At 51.6% G+C, this 8,479-nt stretch overlaps 1 protein-coding gene across 1 annotated transcript in view; it reads right to left on the bottom strand.

Moving 5' to 3' along the window:
• Positions 1-247: 247 nt before the first annotated feature.
• TAFA3 (TAFA chemokine like family member 3) overlaps positions 248-8,479 on the bottom strand; it is a 9,782-nt gene continuing 1,550 nt past the window's right edge. Inside the window, exons 2-6 of the mRNA XM_006149609.2 lie at positions 8,056-8,113; positions 5,851-5,963; positions 5,043-5,192; positions 4,078-4,202; positions 248-1,837 (exon numbers count right to left, since the gene is read on the bottom strand). Of these exons, the coding sequence (XP_006149671.1) occupies positions 1,826-1,837; positions 4,078-4,202; positions 5,043-5,192; positions 5,851-5,962 (399 nt within the window). The 5' untranslated portion in view covers position 5,963; positions 8,056-8,113 and the 3' untranslated portion in view covers positions 248-1,825. The remainder of the gene's footprint in view (positions 1,838-4,077; positions 4,203-5,042; positions 5,193-5,850; positions 5,964-8,055; positions 8,114-8,479) is intronic.

The raw sequence follows: 8,479 nt of genomic DNA, 5'->3' as shown, positions 1-8,479 counted from the left end.
CTCGTTCTCTTTCTCCAGGAAAGAGCAGGCTCTTATTGTCTCTCTTACTCATGGAAGAAATAAGTAAATAAACTTTAAAAAATTAAAAAACACACACAAGAAAATACACTGGAGTGGGTGAAGAATTGGGAATATCAAGGCTGGCAGGTGGCTTGGTGGTTAAGGGTGCTGGATTCCCACATGGCTGACTGCAGTTCAATTCCCAGACCTGGCAGCTTTCTCTCTCTCTCTCTATCCCTCTCTGGTCAAATTGAAATAAGTAAATGAATGAATAAAGTTAAATAAAATATTTTTTAAAAAAAGAATTGGGAATATCAAATGGTCTTGTTTCTATTGCAAGGGGAGGAAAGGAGGGAGGGAGGAACTAAGACTCAGTCCCAAACCATCCTCTGATCCATCTTCTCTGAGGATCAGAACCCAGCATGGTCTAGGCTGGTCTCTCTGACGCACTCTCCTTAAGGGCCTGGCTGGCGGGATCCCAGCAGTCACAGATGCTGCAGTTCTCACTGATGAGATAGCCAAGCAGTCCCTGCCTCTGGGTCCCTGGAGCCTGCAGCATCTCCAAACCATCTTGGATGTGAAGCTGACTGTTGAACCTGATCCTGGACAGAGGCTCCAGACTGCCACCCCTCCTGCCCAGTGGAGGCCTTTGAAGGGTGAGGACCCTAACCAGCCCACACCTCATCCAGACTCTCTCCACCAGCCAGAGCTTCTGAGAGTAACAGCCTACAGACCTGAGCAGAGAGGGGTCAGAGCAGGTCATGGGGATGCCTCATTGCAGAGCGCCCCTGCTGTAACCAGGCTAAGTAACCTCTGTGCTGCCATGGGGGCCTGAAGGAGAGTGGAGACCAAGTGGTCTCACACCCACTTGGTATGGGGTGTTCAGGATTATTTCAGATAGTAGAACAGGGACCAGGTAAAAGTTTGTGCTCTAATATCCCCAGAGAAAAATTTGGCTGCTGCCTAGCTAGTACTCTACAGGTTCTGGAACTTGAGATAAAACGAACATGGAAGGCCCAGGTTGGAATCTCAGCATCCATGCTAGTGAGGGTCAGCAGTCTTACAGATTTGGCTGTCCAGGCTGTGGGACCTTGGGCAAGTTACCTCGTCTTTCTGGGACTCAGTTTCCTCATCTGTGAAAACAACCAGCCAAACAGAAACCTCTGGTGCTTGAATGGGGGTCCATCCATACCCAGCGAATAGTCCAAGCCAGGCCATGCCTCTGCAAAGTTCTGCTGGAAAGTTGCTTGGCTTCATCGTTCTTTTCCTTCCCCAAGGCAACTCAATCCCATCTAAGGAGACACCGCTGGTCTGGCATAACAGGAAGGTGTTTTTGTTCAACATGTGAACAGCTTGCTAGGGATCAAGGCTGAGGTGGTGGGTGGTGAGTGTGACTTTTTATCTTTGTGCTGCCTGATCAGAGAGTGGCTGACAAGCTATGGAAGTCTCATCTCTCAAATCACACCATGTCCACAGCATGTGGCCTAGAAGCTACTGTCTGGTACCATACACTTTCATTTAAATGATCTAGATTGGCTGTCATCAACGCCCCAACTCAACTGAACAGTCCTTAAGGACAAGAGTCGTGCCTTGACCTTCTGTGTCCCAGGAGAGTCTGGCTGATCAGTAGGTATGTGGTTGGAGACCCATCCAGATCTATTGAGCGGCTTCTTTGAAATGCCCCTGGAAAGATGGAGTCTGCACTTGGCATGGGGCCGTGTGTCCAGGAAAGGGATTTCCCATGTTTTCTGGATGATGACTAGATGCCATCCATCAGTCCACAGCTTGGTCAAGCCTGTCCTATCCAGGCCATGACCTCCAAGAATTATCGTGTGACCTAGAGAGCAAACAATGGGGAAAAGTTAGAGAAGGGAATTTCTATCCCATTCCAACATGCCAGGGACTCTCCAGGATGTGCAGGTTACTTAGAGGTAACAACTGCCCATCCTTGCCCTAAAGTAGTCTAGACCGGGAAAGCAAGGCCTGGTGGCCCATGTGAACATAAATCAGGCAAGCCTCACCACTGTCTGCTTCACAGAGGCTACTCAAATTGCAAGTGCAGTGATCAGTCTCTCAGGGTATAGACCCAAACCTGCAAGGAGACTTTGAAAAGATTGTGGAACAATGGACTTAAAGTATAAGTTTATTTTGGTGCAAGGAAATTTGAAATCCAGGGGCCAGCTGGTGGCATGGTGGTCAAGGTGTCTGGGTCCCACATGGCTAATGGTATGGTTCAAGTCCCAGACCTGGCAGCTTGAAAAACACCAGCTGCTTGTACATGCATGCCCAAAAATCCCAAGAGGAGAGTGGAGGAGAAGGGATTGCGGTGTGGTCATCCCCCAGGGGGTGATTTCTTCCTTTTCCTCTCTCTGTCTCTCTTCGGCAAGTGCATGTACCCTATAGCAAACTTAGAAAAAAAAAATTTAATCCACACTGCTTTTTTCAATAATGTGTATTTCTTCATCAACTTTTTGAAGACCCCATGTATAGCATGATGACAAATGTTATGAGGTCTGTGGTGGGTATTTTGTAATCTTTGAGAGACATAGAGAGACAGTGAGAGGGAATGGGAGAAATCACTGCCCCCCATAGGGGGATGGCCATGCTGCAATCTCTTTTTCTTTTTTTAATTGCCAGAGGGAGTCCTCCAGTGGCAAGTGGTGACACTGCAATCCTTTTTCCTTCAGTCCGCCATGTGGGATTTGGCTTCCAACGCATAGTGCTTAACCACTGTGCTACAGGGCCATCCCAATCTTCTAGCTTTTTTTTTTTTTTTTTGAGAGTTTTTTGCTACAGAGCACGTGTGCTCACCAAAAAGACAGAGACAGAAAGACAGAAAGCAAGAAATCCCCCCAAGGGGGGATGGCCATGCCACAATCGCTTCTCCTCCATTCTGCTCTTGGGATCCTGGGCATGCATGCACACGGGCCCCGCATGAGTTTAAGCCATTGAGTCTGGGATTCAAACCACGGTCGACTACATGGGAGTCGAGCGACATAGCCATTATACCAACTGCTGGTCTCTCAATCTTCTAGTTTTAAATATACTCAGAATGGCTATCTCCCTTCCCTGCCCTCAGAGAGGATGCTCTATTTGATACACAGTCAAACCTTTTCTTGGGACCAGCAGTTAGCGTAATGGCTAAGTCGCTTCGTCCCGGACCCGGTGGCTTAAAACTCAAGCCGGGCGTGTGTGCATGCGTGCCCAAGATTCCGAGAGGAGAATGTCGGAGAAGGGATTATGGTGTGGCCATCCCCACTGAGGGGTGATTTCTTGCTTTGTCTCTGTCTCTCTCTGTCTGTCTGGCAAGTTCATGCGCCCTATAGCAAAAACCTCTCCAAAAAAAAGAAAAAGAAAAAGGTTGCTTTCTTCAGGACTCTGAAGGCTGCCTTTCCCTCCCTGTTCATTTGTTTGCTGGTTTGCTGTGTGTGGTGAGGGGAAGAAAGCAAAAGGCAGGGCTTTCCCCACGTGTCACTCTTGGGTACAAATGGCAATGACAGTGCAATGCAACTGATTAACCATGACATACATGGCATTGCTGACAAGCCTGATAAAGTTTTAATTACCCCTTGTTCTGTGGGGCAGGCAGCAAACCATGAAAAACCATTCTCTTGGATGTCATCACAGCAGACAGTGTTTTGACTCAAGAAAGGCAGGTATGAAATGAAGGGAGCTAATAATGGGGGGGAGCCTGTGTCAGAGGTGGGTGGGCAGAGGGGCTATTGTAGCAGGACTTCGACTAGAAGTAGAGATTCTTGTCTGCATAATCTAGATAATTTATTCAATTCTCCACTTTGTTTTTACAGACCTGACATTTTCTAGAGGCAAACCCACCCTAGGCAAACAGAAGGAAACCAAGGCCTGTGGGACACCAAGAATTTGCCAAGAACACACTGGATTTCAGATCCAGAGGCTCTAACTCTGGTCTCCAGAGTAAGGACAGCGTGTCTGAGGGGACGTTCTCAGGGTCTACAGATCTCACCTTGGGACACTGACACCCTAGGTCCCAGCTCCTGGGCTCCTTTTCTGCCTCAGAGGGAGGTGAGAGAGAAGGGCTGGGCACTTGGGCCCAGGTACCTTGGTGGTTTTGACTTTGTGTCCACTGCTGCAGCTCCATCCTGACAGGTCCGGGAGCACCTTACACTCCTCCCCCGGCAGGCAGGGCTCCATCTGACACCACCACCTCTGCAGGACGATGGCAGCTGTGGGCAGGAGGCAGGAGCAGCCCTCAGGGCTACGCAAGCACAGCAGGCAGTCCATAGGCGATTTGTAAATAAGGTTCACTTTTGCAGGCACCCTGTCTGGGAACCTGGCACCCTCTAGCTTTCCCTCATCCAGGCTGCCCAGGGCAGCAGTCCAGCACTCAGGCTGAGGCCTTGGGACATGCCCTATTGACATTAATCCCACTGGTCCCTGCATCTCCCCAAAGAGAGGCGAAGTGGTCGCTAAGGTGTCCATGGCATTGGCACAGAAGAGACCATCTTCCACAGACCCTCCAGTGTGCGTGAGCAAGTGTGCAAGCCACTTGGAAGGGTCGCCAAAGTGAGGGTGCACAGGTTGGCATGTATGTGAGCACAGTGGGCCTGTTTACAGGGGTGTCACGTGAGTGTAGAACACATGAGCAGGGAGGCATGTAGGGAAGGCACACATGCACGGCAGGGGAGGGTAAAGGCCTGAGACGAGAGGAGGGCAAGGGGATGAAGCTGGGAGAGCAGCCGAAGGGGAAGCAGCCCAGGCCCGGAGGAGTAGGTGTGGGACCAGAGCAGTCTGGCGGTGTGAGGGACTGAGGGGCGGCATCTGCGAAAGCACCAGGTGGTGGTGTGGGTGGGAGGGTGTGTGCATCACAAGAGCTGTCCTTATCTGTGACATGGGGATGGTCACATCTGCCCTCTGTCCTCCCAGGGGGTGTCCGATCACCAAAGCACTGAGATGGGCATGAAATTGTATCCCCAGCAGATGGCGAGGCCTGAGCAGACCTCCTTATCTCTCTACTCAGGCCGCGCCCTCCCCACCCCTCATCTTGGCCCTGGCCTCTCACTCACCGTCCACGCAGGAGGGCTTTGCCCGCGTGGTGCCAGCCACTTGGCCAGAGAGGCAGGAGCACTTGACCGTCTGGGAGCGCTCCTCTATGCGGTTCCGGTTGCAGCAGCGGTGAGCGGCAATCACCTCGCAGGTGCCCTGCTTCACAAGGACTGAAGGGGCCAGTCCGAAATCAAGCGGCCAGCCGGCCAGACGTCGGCTCCTTCCCTCCCGCCCACTGGTGGTCCTCCAGCCCCTCCTTCCTGCTTGGGAGAGGGCTAACCAAGGGAGTCCAAGGTGGGGTCAGGGGGAAGCGGATGAAATCTTCCTATCACTTCACATAGTTCCCCTTCCTTCTTGGGGGGAGGGGAGGGCATGTTCCTCACCCCTGGCAGAGGCTGGCCCTTAGGCAGAAGAAAGATGGAGTCCCACACCAGCCCCGCCTCCCTCTCTTCCTCAGGGTGAGGGCAAGGGCCCCAGGGCTTACAATGCGTGGGGAGGATCATCCGCTTACACAGGCTTTAGCCATCCCAGAAGGAAAACCACAGAATTAGGCCAGGAGGCTAGACTTAAGCCCTGATCCACCCGAGAGCCTCTCTCCCTGCAGAACACCTTCCGGCCTGGAAGGGAAGGTGAGCAATGGGTCTACCCAGGCCTTCTCCTGGCTGGGTCAGCACAGGGGGCAGAGCTTCCTGGGTGAAGGACAAAGAAGGAGCCAGACCCCTGAGACTCTGTGGGCTTCATTCTGCCCTGGAAATCTGCCTGCTGTGGCATAGGGGTTGGGATTGTGTCCAGCTCTCCCTTCCCCAGGGCCCACCATCTCCCCCAAACCTGTGGCAGTTGGAGGCTGCAAGGACGCCGAGGCCAGGCGGCCCCACAGCCAGGCCAGGCACAGCGTCAGCAGCCAGCCCGTGCTCCAGTTCCACACGGCCCTCTCGCTCATCCTGAGGAGAGAAGTACATACCCACTCGCTCCAGGTGCTCCTGGGGCCCAGGCAAGCACCTTCTCTGGGAGGCATGAGGCTGGGAAGGAGGCACGCTTTGGCCCCCGGCAGCTTTCAGCGTGACACAAAGTCACTGCACATAGCTCTGAGTGCCACGGGAAGAAAGGAAAGAGGAAGAGAGAGTGTGTGGAGGAGACGACACCTAGGAGGGGTCCAGAGGATGAACCAAGTATGGGCCCAGGATCAGAGACAAGACAGGGAGCCTGTGGCCCTGTAGGAGGTACAGAAGACCTGGGAGGAAGTGAAGGGTAGGCTGGACCATGAAGCAGAGCCCAGTTCCGAAGCTGTTCCCAGGTGATTTTTTTTTCCAGGTTTTTGTCATAGGCTCAAGCCCTGGCTGGAGAGAGATAGAGACGGAGAGAGGGAAAGCAAGGAATCACCCCCCTCCGGTGAGATGGCCACGCCACAATCACTTCTGCATTCTCCTCTCAGGACTTTGGACACACATGTGCCCATGTGATTCTCAGGCTGCTGGGTCTGGGACATGAACTGTCGTCAGCCATGTGGGAATCCAGAGCCTTAACCAACATGCCACTCTTGCTTTTTGAGCACTTGATCCAGGCACTTCACATGCCTGCTCTTGAATCCTTCATGACTATCCTACAAAGTAGGGTCATTTAAAAATATTTTTTGTTAGAGAGATTTTTGCTATGGGGCATGTGTGCTCACTGGGGAGAGAGAGACAGAGACAGAAAGCCAGAAATCACCCTCCGGGGGGATGGCCACAGCACAATCCCTTTTCCCATTCAAGATCCCATTCTCCTGGGATCTTGGGCACACATGCACAGACACCTGGGGTGAGTTTGAAGCCACCAGGTCTGGGATGCAAACCATTGTCAGCCATGTGGGAGTCAAGCGAGGTGGCCATTACACCATCTGCTGGTCTCAAGGGTCATTTATTTTAAAATAATTATTTACTCAATTTTATTATTATTTTGATTTGCTACAGGGCATGCATGCTCACCAGAGAGAGTGAGGGAGAGAGAGAGAGAGAGAGAGAGAGAAAGTGAGAAAGCAAGCTGCCAGTTCTGAAACTCAAACCATGGTCAGCCATGTGGGAGTCTAGCACCTTAACCACCATAGCCTGTTGGCCCCCAAAGTAGGGTTATTATTACCTATTTTATAGATGAGTAAACTGAAGCCCAAAAAGCTGGGACATGAGCTAAACAGCCTCTACAGTAAAGGACTGCAGGCAATGATTTTCCATATGAATCCACTGCTGGGGAAAAGAAGTGAAGTACATGTATAAAATGTGTAAGGGGTAGGCTTATCGCTGTTGCTCAAAGATGCACATACTAGCTCTGGAAAATGATGTGCAGAACAACTATTGGGTCATTGACACAGTCATGATGCACTTTTGCACAGAAAAACAGAGAAAAATATGTCATGATTTTTCCAATGACCTAATAATGACATAGTTTGCCACCAAGAAGGAAAGCCAGTTCTGGGAGATAGAGGTAAAATAGAGACACATTTTTCTCTCAATTTCTTTTTCATTTTTTTAGTTTCAAACCCTAGGAATGTAGGAATAAGTCAATTTAAACAAAATTTAAACTTAAAAAGGAAGAAATGAAGCTGAGGCTGCTGGAAGTCAAATGACTTGCTCAAGGCTGGGAACCCTGTGGGCGCAAGAGTCCAGAGCCCAGAAGCCTGCCCTATGCCCACTGCACTACCTTGCCTCTGCTCTCTTCCTCTTTCCTTCCCCTCTCCATCCTTGATGGTTCAGGCCTCCAAAATCTCTCCCAGGAGCTAGGGTAGAAATGGAGGGAATCCCAGGAAGGCAGAAGCTTGGAGGAGCCACAGGAGGGGGTGAGGCAGTCCCAGGAGGCAGCTGGGCAGGAGCTCGGGATAGGTCTGAACACAGCCTATGCAGCTCACTAGTCCCTTAGGGCCTTTCTGGGATCCCCCAAGTGTGGCACCAAAGGGAGTACCAAAGGCCAGTCCAAATGCCAGGACCCAGTTGCTCCCTTGGCTAGGATGCTAGGCTTCTGTCTACTTCCATACTCCCCATCTTCAATTGTCTCCTCACTCACCTCTTTAAGGATCTTTTGGCTTCTGTCTGTTCATCTATTGGCCTGGGTGTCACTCGACCTAGACAAGTAGGAAAAATTCTTGGGAGATTGCAAAGAAGAAAGGGAGCCAGTGGCCCTTCGAGGAGTACAGAGGGACCTGGGAGAAGGTCAAGGGGTAGGCTGGACATGGAAGCAGAGCCCAGTTCCAAAGATGTTCCCAGGTGCCAGGATAGGGTGAAAAGTCCCTCCCTCCGCCTTGGGAATTTGCAGGGGCGCTAGCAGACTCTGGGAGCATGTAGGCTGGATGAGCCTGAGAAGAGAGGTTGGGGTTTCTATGTCCCAGCACAAGGGCATTGGTGGGAGGCGTCTCAGAATCGGTGCTGTCATTGCTCTGGTCTTAGAGGGAGCTGAAGGGCAGGGCAGGAGCAGAACCTGACAGATTCCT

Source organism: Tupaia chinensis, unplaced genomic scaffold (assembly GCF_000334495.1).
Source record: "Tupaia chinensis unplaced genomic scaffold, TupChi_1.0 Scaffold000270_2, whole genome shotgun sequence".
Classification (NCBI taxonomy): Eukaryota; Metazoa; Chordata; class Mammalia; order Scandentia; family Tupaiidae; genus Tupaia; species Tupaia belangeri.
Note: the sequence above shows the minus strand (reverse complement) of the source record. Positions and strands in the feature narration are given on the sequence as shown.